This window comes from Lepisma saccharinum, chromosome 3, assembly GCF_977018435.1.
Source record: "Lepisma saccharinum chromosome 3, izLepSacc3.1, whole genome shotgun sequence".
NCBI lineage: Eukaryota > Metazoa > Arthropoda > Insecta > Zygentoma > Lepismatidae > Lepisma > Lepisma saccharinum.
In genome coordinates, this window is record NC_139231.1 from 42,541,092 (window position 1) to 42,562,444 (window position 21,353).

The 21,353-nt window shown below is 38.4% G+C and overlaps 1 protein-coding gene across 2 annotated transcripts in view; it reads left to right on the forward strand.

Annotated features, from left to right (window-relative positions):
- The window catches only part of LOC145984996 (uncharacterized), a 118,215-nt gene that overhangs the window by 73,770 nt on the left and 23,092 nt on the right, over nt 1–21,353 (forward strand). For both annotated transcript variants that reach the window (XM_083118481.1, XM_083118482.1), the window contains 2 exons: nt 8,700–8,925; nt 12,427–12,599. In XM_083118481.1, coding sequence (XP_082974607.1) covers nt 8,700–8,925; nt 12,427–12,599 — 399 coding nt within the window. The remainder of the gene's footprint in view (nt 1–8,699; nt 8,926–12,426; nt 12,600–21,353) is intronic.

Genomic DNA, 21,353 nt, shown 5'->3' on the forward strand with positions numbered 1-21,353 from the left:
TCTGCAAAATTGTATTCTCATTGTTGTTGCAATCGATGATAATGAACATAGCGGGAGGAAAATATTAAGAAAATGTCAATTTTATTCATTGATATATAGGGTCTACCAATTTGAACGTCAAATCTTTAAAATTAGATAGAATGAAAACCACAAGTGATAATAAGATAGATATATATATATATATATATATATATATATATATATATATATATATATATATATATATATATATATATATATATATATATATATATATATATACACACACATACAGGGTGTTTCGTAAGCACTTGGGAGGTGATTGTAAGTGAAAATAAGGTGGAAAGTTCATGTAACGAAATTCCGGAAACGGCTTTGTTGCAGAGTTATTGACTTTTGAAAATGGAAATGATTTTCCAAAGTGAATAATGGCAAAACGGGTGGGGAGAAGACGTCGGTGTTGGGCAGTCCACTAAGAAATTGGGTATGCTCTTGTCAAAAAATCACGCGGCAATGTTGTGCAATGTCAGCGCAAGGGATTCCCCAAAGGACGCAAACGAAGATGTTGACGGGAGTGGGGTGGGTGTGCGTTCTGTGTGAGCTGGTATCGACGAAAATTGGCATGTGTTGAATGGCACCAAAAAACAAAGAAAATTTCCTGAGTGAAGGGCACCATGACATAAAAATGAAAAAATGACCTGTCATAGGTTGCATACCCTGAAGGGCAGATAGGTGTCCGTGTGATCTGACGTTAAGTACCACATTTCCCGCTAGGACCGCCAACAATATAGGTTTCCTCACGAAGAAGCACACGTGTCTGTGCAATTCGTGCTTCAGGTGCTGTGCCAGCAGCAGGTTGTTAAACATTCACAGCTGAATGGAAAGACGTGAGGTTCTTGGACAGTAGTGTTGCGCAAACATTTGACCTAGCTGTGTTACGTATTAATTCTTAGCCACAGCCCATCATGTTCTGTGAAGTGTACTAGTGTTAACGGCCATAAACACTTGTAGCCTGATGTAAGGGATGGTTGCATACACGTCCCAAGAGCTGGCGGACATGCATCTGATTTAGGGAGGCTGTAGGTAATAGCTGTGCTGCAAGGCGTCTTGTATGGGGCACGTTTTTCTAATAGGGTGTTACCATCGCACACCTTATTTCAAACTGTAGACACTCGACTTCGGGAAACAGGATCAGTGTTGCCACCTCGTCGAGAAGTTGGACGACCGCGAAGTGTGCGAACACGACGGTTTGTAGAAGATGTGCTAACTGCAGTGATGGATCATCCAGGCACCAGTACGCGCGCACTAGCCCACGAACAACACACCTCCCATGTGAATGTGTGGCGAGTCCTGGCAGAAGAGGGGATGCACCTGTACAAATTGAAGAAAGTGCAAGATCTTTTACCTCGGGACTTTGGTCCACGTGAGGACTTTTGCCAATGGTTTGTTCATCAAATTGAAACTATCCCCAATTTTCAGAATACGGTATTATGGACTGATGAGGCTATCTTCACGAAAACTGGTGTGTTCAATAGTAAAAACAGTCATGTGTGGGAACATGAAAATCCACATGCACTGTTAGTGGCACATCATCAGCACAGATTTGCAGTGAATGTGTGGTGCGGGATACTGCATGACCATTTGATTAAACCGTACATTCTCCCTGTTCACCTATGTGGACTCACTTATCAAGCATTTCTCAGTGAGGTTTTGCCTGAACTACTAGAGGATGTGCCCTTGGCACTGAGACAAAGACTGTGGTTTCAACATGACGGTGCACCCCCACATTTCGATCGGAATGTGCGCCATTTCCTCAATACCGTATTCCACAACCAGTGCATTGGCAGAAGAGGGCTTGCGCCATGGCCAACTCGATCGCTTGATATTACGCCCCTGGATTTCTTCCTTTGGGGAGAGATGAAACGCTCGTTTACGAAACACCTGTCGTGTCAGCCGAGGACCTCGTTGCCCATATCAATATAGCTGCAGCATCGATAGCAGAAATGCCAGGGTTGTTGGGTCGCACTAGACAATCCTTGATTCGCTGTTGTCGCCTCTGCTTGGAAGTACATGGTGGACAATTGGAAAACAGTCTGTGATGAGGTTCCCTTCACATCTCCATTAAACATACTGTGTGCCCTTCAGGGTATGCAACCTATGACAGGTCATTTTTTTAGTTTTTACATCATGGTGCCCTTCGCTCAGGAAATTTTCTTTGTTTTTTGGTGCCATTCAACACATGCCAATTTTCGTCGATACCAGCTCATGCAGAACGCACACCCACCCCACTCCCATCAACATCTTCGTTCGCGTCCTTTGGGGAATCCCTTGCGCCGACATTGCACAACATTGCCGCGTGATTTTTTTGACAAGAGCACACCCAATTTCAACACCGACGACTTCTCTCCACCCGTTTTGCCATTATTCACTTCGGAAAATCATTTTCCCACGTTTTCAAACGTCAATAACTCGGCAACAAAGCCGTTTCCGGAATTTCGTTACATGAACTTTCCACCTTATTTTCACTCATACAATCACCTCCCAAGCATTGTAAACAAACTTACGAAACACCCTGTATACATACATACATATACCATATTGATTCAAGTACCTTATGCACTTTTTTGCACAAAAAACAGGCACGTAGCCTGGAATTCTTGGTAGGGGGGCAAAGTCAAACTTAGAGGAGCAAATTTTTAATATATTGTGTTGCATTGGCAGATATAACAGGGTACAGAGGGGCACGTGCCCCCCTCCTCCAGATGTGATAAGTAACATGAAAGGGATGATATCTTGAAACTTTTTTTATGCTGATACTGATTTCTGCCAGTCTCAGAATGGCTTAAGATATATGAATAAAATTAGGAGAATCCACTCCATAGCAGAAGAGTTGACATAATTATTTATCAAAAAATTAGGTTGTGCCTGAGCTATTTAAACAGACGTGTGCTACAGACACAATGTAATACAGTGAAATTGCAATTATACGTTTCACGATAGTACGTTTTTCTCGTTAGTACGTTTTTTTCTGGTGGTCTCTGCCAATTCCCATAAGACTGTGTACTATTATATTTCAGTTTTACGATTTTCAAATATACGATTTTTCCAGTTATACATTCGACGAGTTCAGTCCCAACAAGGAAAAGACTTCAGTTATACGTTTTTAACCCAACTTGCTCGAAAGAATGCTGCTCTTGGAGTTCAAGATTTCCGTGATGATAACATCTGCCACCCATTCTCATACAGGTTTTCTTATGAGCTGGAACCATGGGGCCAGACTCTCGACTTGGAATTCTATTTTTGTCACTTGCATCAGAGAGAAGAGGAGGGGCTATGCACCCTTGAACAAGATTGGCCTGTGCTAAATAATCCTGCTTTTGTTCTTTGCATTAACTTCGGCAATTCGTTTCTGCCTGAAGCAGATCGGAGATTGATATCTTTCAAGCTGTCAGAAAAGTCACTGGCGCCACACACCTCAGCCTGTCCTAAGCATTACAAACAAGCTGAAGAAAGGGAGAGTCAACAGCAGCCTGCAGGAAGGGGGAGTTCCTTTGGGTCTTACTACCATCCTCGTATTTAAAGATAATAGGGTTGTTGAAGACAGAGACGTTACAGTACTTTTTATTATGCAAAACAAAATCGCAGATAAAGGAATTATTAAACATTATGACTTATTTTGAAGGTGTGAATGGTTTTGAAGTAAAGCAGCGATCATACCCTGTGCTCCTTTTTCTTTCTGCAAGCTCCATTTGAAATTAGCACTTTTTCCCTTTTGTTACTATGGGATAAATTGAAGATAAAATACTATAACTGCTCAACCACTGCATCTTTTTTTAAAAAATTTAAATTCTAAATGTAAGAATGAACAAAAAGCAACATTTTAAGAAACTTCCGACAATTAAGAGTCCAGGGAGAAGCGGGGGCAAAATCCCAAAGTTCAGTTTTTTCCGTAACTACGCAAAATTTCTGAACACCATAATTTCCATCTTTTTTTCAAAGTTGTGGCGGGAGCATTACATATGCTCATGATGGTATTTTGTTGTCCTTCCCTCAAAATTTGGTCCATCCAGTATCCATACGGCGGAAGCTAGAAGCGAAATTCCGTAATTATGCAAAATTTCCGAACAGCGTAATTTCAGTTTTTTTTTCTTTTCAAAGTTACGATATGAGCATTACATATCCTCATAGAGTGGTATTTTATTGTGTCCCTCAAAATTTGGTCCATCCAGCATCCATAAGGCAGAAGCTAGAAGAAAAATTCCGTAATTACGCAAAATTTCCGAATGCCGTGATTTCTGTTGTATTATTATTTATTTTCAAAGTTGCGACACGAGCATTACATATCCTCATAGAGTGGTATTTTATTGTGTCCCTCAAAATTTGGTCCATCCAGCATCCATAGGGCAGAAGCTAGAAGCGAAATTCCGTAATTACGCAAAATTTCCGAATGCCGTGATTTCCGTTTTATTATTATTTATTTTTCAAAAGTTGCGAGACGAGCATTACATATCCTCATAGGGTAGTGTTTTGTTGTCCTTCCCTCAAAATTTGGTCCATCCAGCGTTCATAGGGCTGACGCTATAAGCGAAATTCCGTAATTACTCAAAATTTCCGAATGCCGTAATTACAGTTCAAAATTGCGACACAATCATTACATATTCTCATAGAATGGTATTTTATTGTGTGTCCCTCAAAATTTGGTCCGTCCATAGGGCTGATGCTAGAAGCAAAATTTCCTTAATTACGCAAAATTTCCGAATGCTGTGATTTCCATTGTATTGTTATTTATTTTCAAAGTTGCGACACGAGCATTACATATCCTCATAGAGTAGTGTTTTGTTGTCCTTCCCTCAAAATTTTGTCCATCCAGCGTTCATAGGACCGACGCTATAAGCGAAATTTCGTAATTATGCAAAATTTCCGAATGCCGTAATTTCAGTTCAATGTTCGACATGATTATTGCATATCCTCATAGAGTGGTATTTTATTGTGTCTCCCTCAAAATTTGGTCCATCCACCGTCCATAGGGTCGATGCTAGAAGGTGTCGAGGTTTTGCAGACACACCTCCTTTGGTTACGATCCTGTGCTATCTTCCTTGCGTCATCCCATTTAATGCATCTTCTGTTTAGGGTCTGCTCAGTGTTCTTGTTCCATGTTTTCCGTGGTCTTCCTTGGTGCCCTTTTTTTTACCTATTCCTCTTGATCTTGCCTCCCATATTTTCCTTTGGTATTTTTCCATCCTTCATTCTATTAAAATGGCCAAACCATCTCAGTTGTGCCTCGACATTTTGTTCCACTGGTTTTGAATTTAGCATTATCCTGATCGTTTGATTCCTAATTCTATTTCTTCTTGTTTTTCCAACCACTCTTCTTAAATTATTTTTCTGTTACAAGCATAAGAAAACAGTTTTTCATTGTGACGTTTCAGGAGAACACACGCTCCCTTACTCAGACATTTATTTTCATTTTGACTAAATGATAACATAGATCCAGTATGGAGTTTTCTTTTTCACAAATGGAGTAAGCCACCATCTTTAAAATTTAATGTAACAGAAAGCATCAAGAGACTTTGTGAAAACAATGATGACTTTGAATTACCTGATGATATTTTGGATTCATAATTTTAAATAAAAAAAATAATGTGATCAAAATTTTTTTATCTGAAATAAAAATAAAACAGACTGCTTCTTTTCACAGTTAAGTTGCTATATTACAACAATGTAACATTGACAACATCCATTATATAAGGGATTCTTTTTGTTTAAAAAATTGCTAACCATTGTTATAACTGTATCTTTAGTCAAAATGAAAATAAATGTCTGATGAAGGGAGCGTGTGTTCTCCTGAAACGTCACAATGAAAATCTGTTTTCTTATGCTTGTAATAACCGTAAACTACAGGAAAATATTCTACGATGCAAGCAATGCGTATATACAAGAAAAAGTACTACTCTTAAATATTTCATTTCCGCTGTCTGTATCTGCTGCATCTGCCTACTTGTATACCCATGATTCGCTTCCATATAGCATGGTTAATAAATACGTTGATTTATATATTGCCATTTTTGTTTTCTGGCTGATTTCTTTCTTTCCTAGAAACCCCTGATTGATAGCATAATATGGTTTGTTTGTGTTTTGTATTCTTGTATTTAATTCTCCATCTATTCTTCCATTGCTGTTGATGGTGATTCCGAGGTATTTAAAACTCTTGTTCCAGTTCTTCGTTTTCAAACTCTATTATGCATGGTTTCTCTTCTTTGGCTATTCTCATAATTTTTGTCTTATCTTCATTTACTTTCATTGATTTATTTAATAGACTATTATTTATAATATTAAAGTTTCTTTGTAAGTTTTCTTGTGAGTTAGCAAAAAGAACTATATCATCTGCATACAGCAGCTCTGAAATATTTACTGCTTTCATCCTCCAATATCTTACTTGGAACATTCTCATTTTTGTTTTTATTTCTTTTAGCACATCATGCACTAAAATCATAAACAAGTAAGGTGATAATATATCGCTCTGTCTTACTTCCGGCTGTAACTTCAAACTCCTCTGATTTATTATTGCTTGTCCTTACATAACTTCTGCATTCCTTGTAAAAACTATGTATGGCTTTTATTAGTTCTTGGTTTATTCCTTTCTTCCTTAATACTTTCCATAACACACGCCGAGGAACTCTATCAAAGGCTTTCTCCAAGTCAATGAAACATAAGTAAACATAAAGTTTTGCAAAAATGAATGCTACAATTATGTTTGTGAGCTTTATCCAGTGTAATTTCATGTTTCGCATGCCTAGGTTCCCATATAAAAAAAAGTGATCTCGATCCAAGATGGCAACCATATTTCAAAAGAGGTTCGGTAGGTTTTCCCTCATCCCCAAACTACATGTACACATATAAAATTTCAATATGCGCATGGATTTCGGTTTTATTTAGCCCGTTCCGCACTTTTGGACCACCCTGTAGTTGTGCCACAGTAGGGGGAGAAGACTTTTGATGTGCATGAAAAGAATGTTTTCACTAGGGATGGACCGATAATCAATTTTGGCCGATTCTGATAAAGTGTCAATATAAATTTTACAGATACTGTTAACTGACATTCTACCGATCTGATATAAAATTCTAAAATGGTTCTTGAAGAACCTGAATGTTTCTATGACTTCATTAAAAATGTATGTTACCAGAAGACTGCAGTGTTAAACATGCTGCATATGTAGACATTTACTTTAAAACTAACTACTTAAAAACTATAACAAAATGTCAGAATATTGCACCAAATTATAAGATATTTATAGATATATCGGATCAATAAAATTATCGGTAATTTTACTGATACACCAATCTGCCTATTTTGTCTGATACTGATCTGTCCCATCCCTGGTTTTCTCCTTTTAAAATTTCAATATGAAGTAGGTAAAATTATGCATAAACTGGGTTAGTTATGCCATAGTTGCCTCTCTGCACAATGTGTGTTTCTTTTTTCATTCACCCACTTTTCTCAATCAAATTCTGCAATTCTGGTTCCAGAAAACCTACTTCATTTTTTTCCCAAACAAAACTAGGCTCTTGCCAGCATTCACACTGGCACTAGCAGATGTCTGTAGGCAAACTGGCAGAATCATGTTTTGCATATTGTGCAGAAATTTACGAATTGAATGGTAAAGAATTTAAGGTTAGTCGAAGTAGCACAATAATCACATTATAATTAACATGAGAAAGACAACTCTAAGGCCAGCCACATACCAGATCCAACACGATGAGTCACAAAGCGACATGACAACTCAACACAATGAGTCACAAAGTCACAGGAGAAGTCATTTTGTTTGTTAGGTAAAATGTAATTGCAGATTTCGTCCATGTATGCAATAGGTTTAGGTCTATCTTTTATAATTTGGGAAGCAGGTTAACAATACATAATAACAGTTTACAGCAGAAACAGTGTATCAATGTGTATGTAAACTTGATGTATCAGTTTATATGTTGTGAATTGAATATATTCCTAGCAAATAATTGGTTAGATAATATGATATTATCTATGTAATTTAATTGCTTGCTTCAAGTTGCCTCAGTTTCCGGTCTGTGGGTGAATTCAATGGATTCACGCATGCACAGATCATTTTGTCGAAAGCTGCTCCTTGTGAGACCAAATTCCCCAGACGTTCGATGTTTGTCACAAGTGTGACTAGGCAAATGTTTTGTCCGGTGTGCAGCTGCCCATAAGAGCCTCATGTTAATCCTTCCCCGAGTCAGTTTGCAACAAAAATGACATCACTTCGGATTCAGTGTGCGGCTGGCCTTAGTATCAATTTCTTGATATAGTAGGAAAAAAAACCTACATTTTCAGTGGTTGGCATGCTTATTGTAAATCAGAGACATGTTATTGTTTGAGTTGGTGGTTGTGAAGAGTTCTCTTTGAGCTCTCACCTTTGATGCAAACTGCAATTGCGGCACTCCAAATTTTTGGTGTTGACGTAAAGGCAATTTGGAAGCCACTTGGAGAAGTAGTGACTCTGGTGTAGAGAGTCTGAAAACAGTGATGGTGGGACACACTGCACTGACCTTGCATTATCCAATAAAAAGCTGATTGGCAAGCCGTGGCCTTCAATGGATTGCTGTGCCACATTTTTTTAAAAACTCCATAGTACAACTAATGTAAATATATTGCGTTGCTTTTTAAAATAATTGCATAATATTGGTGATGATATTGAATCATATTCTAGGTGTCCTGGTCTTCGCTAGATGGACTACTGACAAGAACTTCTATTCTGGTCAAGTTTCAAAACTGGTGAAGGAAGGACGTTGGTTGGTGAATTTTGATGATGGAAAAAGCCGCCAGTTGGGTGAAGACCATATCCTAGCTGTAAATATTTTAAAGAAAGGACAGTCCGTTTATGCGGAAATAGCTAATGGAGAATTTGAACCTGGAATGATAATGCAATGTATAAAGTAAGTGTTCTGTTTTCTAGTATAACTGGCAAAGCCATGTTGAGAGTCAAAGTTATGTAATGAAGGTTGAGCTTACATTTTAATCACCAAAAACAGCTGATATATTTCCAGTCTGGGAATCTCAGAATCTGCAAGAATGCCACTCTACACTTTCCCGGAGTCCAAATATCCTACAAAATAAGCAAAATGCATAATTTTAATGATTTTGGCAACAGTATTGAGAGGAAAATTAATTTTGTCATTAAATAAATACGTAAAATTATGAACATTTAACAACAAAAATCTGTTATTTTGTTTTGTTATGGTTCCAATTACTGGGTCATTCCATAATGTTTTTTGGCACAAGAAAGAAAAGAACGATTCATGGAACACACTTGTCAGTCATCATCATACTTGGTCCCCTGATTCGACAACCTTCTGCCACCTGTCAAAAAGTTTTTGATCACCATGTTCGAAAAAAGATGTAGTTTTTGACTAGAAAATCTTGTTCACTGTTTGCCGAACATCCACCATATTTCGCAATGTTTTTCCACCGCACCTTTTGTAGGCACCACTGATGTTTGCATTTAATGATGTAGTAAAGGATCCACTTTTCGTCTCCCGTCACCAATCTGTCCAAAAATAGATCCCTTCAGTATTGCAATGTAAGTGTCCATACGTTGCTGCACTTGCTCTGGTGTCAATTCATGAGGTGCCCATTTTTCCAGTTTTAGCACATAACCAAGATCCTGTAGACGTCAGTGAATGGCTGAATGGGTCAATGACAGTACTACCAATTCTTCAACTGTCTGACGTGCATTTGCTCTCAGAACGGTGCTGTCCAGCCCCATGGGTCTTCGTTGTCGTGACGTATCAGTGAGACTGGTGTTGCCAGACCAGAATATTACAAACCAACCATCTTTGACATTTGTGGACATCAAGGGTCCCGTGACCATACAAGGCATTGATGTTTTATGCCGCTACGGTTGCTGAATGTCCCTGGTGGAAATCATAAAGCATAATATGCCGTATATGTTCTTCAGGCACTGCCATGTTCCAACACATGCCACTGCTACACAACTTGCTGCAGACCAATCTCTCTCGATGCATGGATACACAATGAACTGTCCTATCTATTAATAGAATCATGGCCTTGGAGTAATTCGTAATTTGCCTGTGGCATGGCATCCTTTTCTCGGCCTTGCAGAAAATGACATTACTTATGGGATGACCCAATAGAACCTATATTCAAACTATTCTGAACTTGTTTAAATTTCCAAGTATTGGCATCAGTGGTATTTGGTAAAAGTATTGGTAATTGTATCAGGTCCGAGTGGTATCAGCTCAGTGCTAAGTGTTACACTTTTGTGAAAGAAATAGAAATTTTCAAGGTATACAGGTTATAAGAGACTAGCATGAAAATAGCATGGACAAGTTGACTATTATTATCTTTGTCTTTGGTTATACTACTGCAATAATTGTAATGTCAGAATGGACTGTCATGACTAGGGTGCGGATTTATAGACATTAAAAACCTGAATATATTTATATATACAGGGTGTTTCGTAAGTTCGTTTACAATGCTTGGGAGGTGATTGTACGAGTGAAAATAAGGTGGAAAGTTCATGTAACGAAATTCCGGAAACGGCTTTGTTGCAGAGTTATTGACGTTTGAAAATGTGGGAAAATGATTTTCCGAAGTGAATAATGGCAAAACGGGTGGAGAGAAGTCGTCGGTGTTGGGCGGTCCACTAAGAAATTGGGTACGCTCTTGTCAAAAAATCACGCGGCAATGTTGTGCAATGTCGGCGCAAGGGATTCCCCAAAGGATGCAAACGAAGATGTTGACGGGAGTGGGGTGGGTGTGCTTTCTGCGTGAGCTGGTATCGACGAAAATTGGCATGTGTTGAATGGCACCAAAAAACAAAGAAAATTTCCTGAGCAAAGGGCACCATGACGTAAAAACGAAAACAATGAACTGTCATAGGTTGAATACCCTGAAGGGCAGATGGGTGTCCGTGTAATCTGATGTTAAGTACCACATTTCCCGCTAGGGGTGCCAACAGTGTAGGTTTCCTCATGAAGGAGCGCATGTGTCTGTGCCATTCGTGCTTCAGGTGCTGTGCAAGCAGCAGGTTGCTAAACATTCACGGTTGAATGGATAGACGTGAGGTTCTTGGACAGGAGTGTTGGGCAAACATTTGACCTAGCAGAGTTACGTGTTAATTCTTAGCCACAGCCCATCGTGTTCTGTGAAGTGTACTAGTGTCAACGGCCATAAACCCTTGTAGCCTGGTGTAAGGGATGGCTGCATACACGTCCCAAGAGCTGGCGGACATGCATCTGATTTATGGGGAGGCGGGAGGTAATAGCTGTGCTGCAGGGCGTCTGTATGGGGCACGTTTTCCAAATAGGGTGTTACCATCGCACACCTTATTTCAAACTGTAGACACTCGACTTCGGGAAACAGGATCAGTGTTGCCACGTCGTCGAGAAGTTGGACGACCGCGAAGTGTGCGAACACGATGGTTTGTGGAAGATGTGCTAACTGCAGTGATGGATCATCCAATCACCAGTACGCGTGCACTAGCCCACGAACGAAACACCTCCCATGTGAATGTATGGCGAGTCCTGGCAGAAGAGTGGATGCGCCCGTACAAATTGAAGAAAGTGCAATTTTTTTTACCTCGGGACTTTGGCCCACGTGAGGACTTTTACCAATGGTTTGTTCATCAAATTGAAACTATCCCCAATTTTCAGAATACGGTACTATGGACTGATGAGGCTATCTTCACGAAAACTGGTGTGTTCAATAGTAAAAACAGTCATGTGTGGGAACATGAAAATTCACATGCATTGCTAGTGGCACATCATCAGCACAGATTTGCAGTGTATGTGTGGTGCGGGATACTGCATGACCATTTGATTAAACCGTACATTCTCCCTGTTCACCTATGTGGACCCACTTATCAAGCATTTCTCAGTGAGGTTTTGCCTGAACTACTAGAGGATGTGCCCTTGGCACTGAGACTGCCCTTCGCTCAGGAAATTTTCTTTGTTTTTTGGTGCCATTCAACACATGCCAATTTTCGTCGATACCAGCTCACGCGGAATGCACACCCACCCTACTCCCGTCAACATCTTTGTTCACGTCCTTTGGGGAATCCCTTGCGCCGACATTGCACAACATTGCCGCGTGATTTTTTGACAAGAGCGTACCCAATTTCTTAGTGGACCACCCAACACCGACGACTTCTCTCCACCCGTTTTGCCATTATTCACTTCGGAAAATCATTTTCCCATGTTTTCAAACGTCAATAACTCTGCAACAAAGCCGTTTCCGGAATTTCGTTACATGAACTTTCCACCTTATTTTCACTCGTACAATCACCTCCCAAGCGTTGTAAACAAACTTACGAAACACCCTGTATATTATTTTTTTATGTTTAACTTTTATACGTTGTTGATATTCTCATGTTAAAATTAGAGGAAATTCCTAATTTCCTTCATTCCAATTCATAGGACTGATAAAGGGATTAATTATGGAGTGGAATTGGACAATGGACCTACTATTGAAGTAGATCGTTCCAAAATATTCATGACAGAAGGACAAGTGCAGTGTTTGAAGGACTTAACTATAAGTGCACTCTCAGCCTCACCTTCAAGTGTACAAGCTTCCTCAGATGTTAGTTTAGGTAAGGAGTAGTATTCCTCTTGTATAACATTCATTGAATTACCAGGCTGTCTACTGACTGGGAATTCTGGGAATTAACCATGAACTGGTGTGTGAATTTTTCTTCTTGAAGTTAAAAAATTGCAACAAGTAGTATCCTAAATCCGATGATCTAGATATTCATGAAGATGGTAATGTACATTTTTCAGGCAGAGGATACAGCAAGACCTTGATTTTACATTTTTCAGGGCAACAAGGTGAAGGGACTTAAAATGTGGAAAAATGTAGCATTTTGCCCGGTTGGGACCATGAATATTTGAATGTAACAGTTGGGCTGAAAAGTTCGTAGGCTAACATAGTAAAAAATATTTTTTTGACAAAATTCGATTTTATTATTCAATATAGTTGCCTTCGAGGGCGATACAACGATTATAGCGGTCATACAATTTTTCGATGCCATTTTTATAGTACGATTTCTCTTTAGCCTCAAAATAGGCCTCAGTTTCGGCGATTACCTCTTCATCAGTGCTAAATTTCTTTCCAGCGAGCATCCTTTTAAGGTCTGCAAACAGGAAAAAGTCACTGGGGGCCAGATCTGTAGAATATGGTGGATGGGGAAGCAATTTTATTACGGTTGAATATCGCTAAACATTGCTCCGAATCATCAAAACGTTGTTGCTTTTGATCGATTGTGAGCACGCGCGGCACCCATTTTGCACACAGCTTTCGCATGTTCAAATATTCATGCACAATATGTCCAACACGTTCCTTTGATATTTTTAAAGTCTCAGCTATCTCGATCAACTTCACTTTACGACCATTTAAAATTATTTTGTGGACTTTTTTGATGTTTTCGTCGGTAACAGCCTCTTTGGGGCGTCCACTGCGTGCATCGTCTTCGATGCTCATTTCGCCTCGTTTAAATTTAGCAAACCACTTCTCAACGGTTGATTTTCCTGGTGCAGAGTCCGAATAATGTTTATCAAGTGAAGCCTTGGCTTCAACAGTATTTTTTTCCGCCAAAAAGCTATGCTTTATTAACACACGAAATTCTTTTTTATCCATTTTTTCACAATAACAAAAGCTGCTTCACTCACAATGCTATATCTCACGAACTAATTATCCGGCAGCTGTGAAATTTATACACGTATCTTTTGAAGGTTAGTACTAAGTAAAAATCACATGCATTTAATTCTAGTAACGCCATCTATGAGTCAGCCTACGAACTTTTCAGCCCAACTGTTATAATGTAGGAGAATGTAAATCAAGGAACATAAAATTGGGGTTTCACTGTATTGAAATTCGCAGGTTGCTTCTAATGAAAAGGCAGAACAGAATACAAACCAATGCTTATTTTGTTAAACATGTTTGAAGAGCAGTTACTACACAGTATCTACGCTTCCCCCATCAATGTTGTTTGGGCAACTGTGACCGGTCAAAGGTAGAGGGGAGGGGAGTGCAGTTGAACATTCCGAGCCGAACCATAAAAAGTATGCAAGCCTCTCTGCATTCCTCAATTTTCGCGAAAGGAGGGCAACAACCTGTCACATAATAGGCTGTTAAATGTAAACAACCCTCATCTAGTATTCTAACTCACGCCAGAATATATCGGCAAGCTCAAAAATCTATATTTCTCCCATTTTTAGTTAATCAACAAATATTTTCATTTTTATCTTTTTTTTCTTTTGTCAGTAATCACATTTTTATACTAATTTTTACTTTCTTATTCGTAAATTTTTTATTCATTTTTTCATTTATTTTTTACATTTTTAAAAAAATTGATTGTATTAATAAGTCACTATGATAACTAGCACCTGTTTTTTTTAAATTAAGTGTTATACGTATGCACATTTTCATTGTTATTGCCATATGCAATTCACACTCGGGACAGAATATATACTTCATGACCAACAGTGGAGGAAACGATAAATCTAAATGACCCAACCAATGTAGTCAATGGTGCAGAAATGCCACTTCCAATCAGAATTCACTCCAGTTACTTTGAAGAGTCGCCCATTAATATCCGCCACAGCAATTACAATATAAAGGAACAGCTCGAAGCTGAAATAAATTAAATATTCAAGGTTTAGTCAACTCCGTAGACGAATTTAAACAAATAATATCGGACTTAAACTTTCACTTGATTGCCATTACAGAAAGCTGGTTAAAACCGAAAATTAGTAATAATATAGTAGACATTGAAAATTACACATTAGTTCGACAAGATAGATTAAACAAATCTAGAGCTGGTGGGTGCTTATACATATGTAAATAACTTAAATGGAAATTTTTAGACGGGTTCGTTAATAATGATATCGGTGTAGAGTCCCTTGTAATCGAATTAACTATCGATAGGAAAAAAATTGGAATTATGGTAGCATATAAACCCCCAAATGTCAGCTATACTCGCAGTCATGTAGCAGATATCCTCGAACACCTATACTTAAATTACGATTACTTCATTGCGTTAGGGGACTGGAATAACAACATGTTAAGAAAAACCGAAACTAGCACTCAACTCCTTCAAAGTATAATCAAGGAAGTTCACGGGAAACAAGTAATTACCAAACCAACCAGAGTGACAGCGACGTCAAAATCATTAATTGATTTAATTGTTTGTTCGCAAGATGTAATTGTAAAGCAAATTGGGCAGAGCGAATTACCAGGTATTGCAGATCACCATATAACATACTCCATATTTGACCTGTACCCAACCAAAACAATTTCAAAAATGTATCAGAATTAGAAATTTCAAAACCATGGACTTGGATAAGTTTCGAAAAGATGCGGAAAATGTGGAATGGTGTAAAATCGAAAGAAACGACGACGTAGATGTATGAAGCAAGTTTCAATATTCTATGATAAAGGCTGAGACCAAATAAGCTTATGCCGTGCAAGTTCAAAATAGAGGCTCAAATTCTTAAGAATATCTCATGAAGCGCAAGTAAGATTTGTGCTTCTAATATGATTCCCAACAACAATAACACTAAAATTTTGAATACCCCCCTCGAACTGCTATCGGGAGCGCTGGCAGCGATGACATTGGACTGCGGTGAAATCAGATTATCAATGTTCACTTTCGCGAAACAACTCGCTCATGTAAAACCACTCTTCAACAGAATCACCTTCCTATTGGCTCCCCCTCTTTTATTCCACATTCCCCCCCCCCCATTATCCATGGCTACCATCATATAACAGAAATATGCCTTAACCTTTTGTCCTAACAATCACATCCCACCACACTTATCTCGTGCATGAAATTAACCCTTAAGGACCAGAGCAAGATGAACTTTCCCTGCCTGAAAGAAATATCATGATTAACATATTTCTATATACATTATACACTAAAGAATGTTTGGGTATGAATTGCAAATCCCGAGTCTGAAATATTGGTTTTTGACAACACATTATTTACGCAAGAACATGAACAAGCTTATGTCTGACATTGAGTATCCTTCGCGTATACCATGTACCAAATGCACAATAATAACTTCCCTTACTAGAAATTAAAGTAAATGTCCGGTGTAATGGTATTATACTACTCGGGAATGTATGAATCTAAATCATTCATCAAAATGTTTTGCCTTAAAGACATACACCAATATGCGCAGGTATTACAAGCATGAAGTTCGACAAAGACTTCGATTCCAAAGTATATGGTCACCTTACACCGTCCTTGTCACCAACAAATTGTGGTGCGTAAGCAAAATGAACTTGACAGAATGGGTTTTAATTCACCCGATCAAAGTTTATATGTACACTCCAATGTGCAACAAAATACCTTGGTCCCTTTATACTGGACCACCAAACACGAATTGATCAATTAAATAAATCTCAGATTGAGACATATACCGTTCTTTACCCTCGATTGAAATATTCCACAACTTTTTTTAATATGGCTACTCAGGATGCCAAGATTCCTGCCAAATCCATCACAAGGTATACACACGAATTATGGCCATAATGTCTCGCAAGGATGCTAGCATATTCAAAATTAAGGATGAAACTTTGTATGGTTCATGTTCCTGCACGTTCGTCTGATTATGATGCAAGAATTAACTGAAGATGTGTACTTACAGATCAGCTAACATCGGGCAGAAAATTCTCACAACTTTAACTTGAAATATCCATTTCCACACACAATGGAGAAAAGAAATGTTCTTCGGAATTTACAATGAACGGTCTTTGATGAACAAATTAAACTAAATGGATCCACTTATCAGTTCATAATAAACCCGATTTCCATTGATACTCCTCGCTTGTTCTTTGACGACTGCCATACCTTCACTTTTATCCCGGACCGAGTCCTTGAACCGTTCCGCTGGTCCGATTCCTCAAACCGATTCCATCCATGTCAATTCCACGGCTTCCTGCACAGTCAATGGGTTCTGTGATCCGTTCTTGGAACCAGTTCCTTTTTAACATTTGTATTCTTCCGGTTTAGACGAATCTTTCCCTTTCCTTGCAAATTCGCAAAGTACATTACTAATTGCGATAACGTTTCAATCATACATTATCTCATTTGGAAAATATTATAATTCGTTGTATTTACATTACAATCATATATTTATATCACTGGATACAATCATTTGGACCAATTTACAATTATGGTACAGTGAGGACATCTATTATGAAATCTTTGTATTAACCATCAGTTCAAACAGCTGTTTGGCATTCAGCTGCCATCTATGAGCAATTACAATCGGCCTTATGTTACATTTCAAAGCCGGACCAAATATATTACTTCACCTAACAGCGGCCTATGACAGTTATCGTCGTAGATGCAGCGGTGGAGGCCTTGAATGATAACATTATCAGACTAATAGATAAGCATGCCCCCCAGCGAAAAATTCGTGTAACCAAACCTCCCGTCCCCTGGATTTCAAATCGAGTAAGGGAATTCTGTAAGTTTGGCGACTACTTTCATCTGAGATATGTAAATGCAGGAAAACCAGATGCTCTCCTGTCGTACAAATACTTCAGAAACAGAGCCAAAAAAGCAGTCAGAAACGAAAAATTTATACACTATAACGAAACAGTAAATATGAATGTAAAAAATAATAAAAACTTATGGTCTAACCTCAGAAGCTAGGGACTTTTACCAAGTAAAAATAGTAATTCGCTCTCCTCAGATAAATTTCGGCCGAATGCTGTAAACAAGTTCTTTGTTAACCTGAGTACACCCTCAGATAGCAATGCAACAGTGATTGATGAAACTAATACTTATCTGCAGCAACCCAACAATCACACGTTCCTTTTTTCCCCAGTAAGTAGCGAACTAGTACGTAAAATTTTTAACAATGAAATCAAAAGTGTGCGGTTATGATGGCATAAACCTAACTGTTTTACAATATTGCATCCCCTTTTGCTTAGAAGCTCTTACGCACATTATTAATCTTTCCCTTTTCAAAGGTTGGTTCCCTCAAGAGTGGAAAAAATGCGAAGTAACACCTATACATAAAAAATCCAACCCCACAGAAATATAAGATCTAAGACCTATTAGCATTCTATCCACAATGTCCAAAATACTTGAAAAAGTATTTTATAGACAAATACTTCCACATATTCAAGGTTTCCTACCATACTTTCAATCTGGTTTCAGAAAAATGCATAGTACTTGCACTGCGCTGGTAGATATTGTAGACAGTGTAAGTAAAGGAATAGACGAAAATAAAGTTATACTTTTAGTCTTGTTGGACTATTCAAGAGCGTTTGACTCGATCAATCATGAATTGCTATTGGCCAAACTGTATCACTATAGCGTTACCGGAAATGCGTTAAATTGGTTTCGATCATATCTCGGCAACAGAAAACAACGTGTAAATTATCGGAAACCGGAAGTCACATACTCTAAATGGTTAGTTGTTCAACAAGGCCTCCCTCAAGGAAGTATATTGGGTCCATTACTATACATGATTTACGTAGCTGATTTCGACCTTGCTGTCCAATATTGCCACTACCATCAGTATGCTGATGATTCACAAATCTATATTCAGTGTAGTACAGAAAACTACAATAATGCGATGACCAAACTTCAATTTGATCTTGATGCTATAACAAATTGGTCATGGAGAAACTCCCTTCAATTAAATCCATCAAAATCTTGCTTCATGATCATAGGAACTCATGGAACCCTTTAAAAATGTAATAAAAACATGCCATTTCCTCCAACTCTCGGCAGTATACCGCTAAGCGAAGTGGACACAAGCAAAAACTTGGGGATTGAGTTCGATAGACACTTAAATTGGGAGGCCCAAGTCAAATTTATTGTGAAAAACTGTATGGGGAAACTTGAATCATTGTATCATTTAAAACATACTCTGGATGCTAATGTTAAAGATCGTTTTATACAAGCATTCGTCCTATCCACATTAGACTATTGCACTCCAGTGTACAGTAATATATCCCACGGCCTAAACTATAAACTTAAAAAAATTCAGAATTATTGTATACGTTTCATATTTAACCTAAACAGAAAGGAACATGTATCCCCCTATTGAAATAAACTTTCTTGGCTAAACATTAACAATAGAGGAAAATGCTTAACAGTCACCTTGATGCACAAAATTCTTAAGAGTGGTTCCCCAAAATACTTATCCGATAAGACCTGTTCTCGTATAACATCAGCCGAACATAATTTCCGCAAGAAACAATCTAAACATCCCCAAGCATAAAACCGCCACATATAACAAGTCCTTCATTGTTACAGGGATCAGGGAATGGAACACACTGCCTGCACCATTGACTAACATTATTTGCCATCGAAGTTTCATGAAAAAATTTAAAGAACTTAGTATTGTCCCAACAACTACATTAACCTCCATATAAATATGGAGAAATTAGTACTCACTTTTATCCGCGAAGCTGTTTTTTCTTTTTCTATTAATTTCAGTAGCCGTTGCCACCATCCTCCTCGGAACTTGCTGTACTGTTGCTTGGCATGCGTCTTTTGTTTGTAGTTCTCTGGCTGCCGCTAGGTGCACTGTTGTTAACTGTGTCTGGGTCTGTGTCGTTTGCTATTTCCGGGTGATAACTGTTGTAGTAGGGGAATCCAAGTGTGGTGCACTTGCCCGCTATCGCAACTGTAATGTGAAAATTCATCCCTCACCATGACCGTGCCATCTAAGGCATCATGCTTTGGGCTCCAATGCAAGTTCGAGTCTCCTGGGGCAACAGTAACGTATTTTCTCCTGAGATTTCGCCTGTGTACGGGACCCACCATCATGAGGAAATTGGAGAGCAACAAATGAGTAGCGTAACCCACTCATGAAAACCTACAACAACGACTGGGGGTTTGTTGTGCTGACCCCACATCACTCCATAACTGGTTGGATGATCTCCCAACCTCAGGTGAGTGAGTGAGTGAGTGAGTAGAATCAGGTGGGAGTGAGGCCGGCAGTCAGTAGGCAGGCCCGGTCCCTTAATGAGCTGTTGCACCATGGGTTATATTATATGATTATAATGGCAAAATTCACTTCTGCATTTATAATAAGGAAATCATTTCTAGTAATGATTTCTAGACATCCATTTGTGGAATGTTTCATGTCTGTAAATTATTTACGTAATTTGTAAGATATTCAAGAAATTATTCATAAAATTGTGGCATAAAATTTTAGTATAAATTAATTATAATTATTTTTAGCCTTGAACTTTCGGAAAATTTACCGTCTTAGAGTAGTCACCCTGATAACATCTTTCTACTGGCTTGGGTTTCTAAATGCATGTAATCCCTCTTTATTGGCATGTAAAACTGTAAGACATACATAGCAGGGATGTGACAGATGAATTTTTACCATTGATTATTGGCTGATATAATCAAATTGCTTTTTTTTGTACCAATATGATATTACTATAAATAATCTTGAAGTTAGTGCAAAATTCAACCATTAATGAGATTATAATAATAAATATAAAGGGATAATTCATATACCTAGGTTTTTGAAAGTAATTTCTCACCTGTTGATCAGGGCCTCCCCAATGGCGCAGTGGTAGCGTTTTCACCTTGTAATCAAGGGGTCCTGAGTTCGATACTCGGTGGATCCCGCTTTTAACTATAGGACCAGTCCTAATTAGCCTTAATGTGCATAAAGTGGACTTAAAACACCAACTCAACAACAACAACAGTCACCTGTTGATCAGTTAAGAGAACGAATGAATTCTTATTCATGGAATATTTGCAATTTTATAACGGATTGGTAGAAAATTGATTATTGGTTTGGCAAATTTTATAGCAGTACTTTTTTCTATCAGTAAAATATTTTTTCGATCCAACCAAGGCACCTGCAGGTTGGAATATTTCCTGAGATATCTGGAAAGTCTCATATAATTCAAATTTTGAAATTGTAGCTTGAATACATGGATGAGGTGCACCGTGAAAGACAGCAAATTATCCTAATGCTGGGGATGCTTTATGAGAATTCTGTTAACTGGGGGAAATCATCAGCCTGCATTTCCCCCACTTTAAGCACTGATGCCCCACCCTGAGAAAAAAATCCTGCAGGCAACCTGGATCCAAGCTTTGTGTATAGTAAATAAATATTAGTGACGTGCAGTGGTCAAAAGTAGCAAGCTACTTGTAGCGTCGCTACTGTAGCTAGCTACAAAATTTGTAGCTGTAGCTGTAACGACGCTACATTTTTAAAATTGTAGTTGTAGCGAGAATTTCGCTACAGCTACATTTTTTCTTAGCATTTTCAGGTGAATTTTGAATGTGGCAACAGCATCAGAAAAATATCGACAATAACCCTTCATTTTGCAGGAGGTTCATAAAGACAGT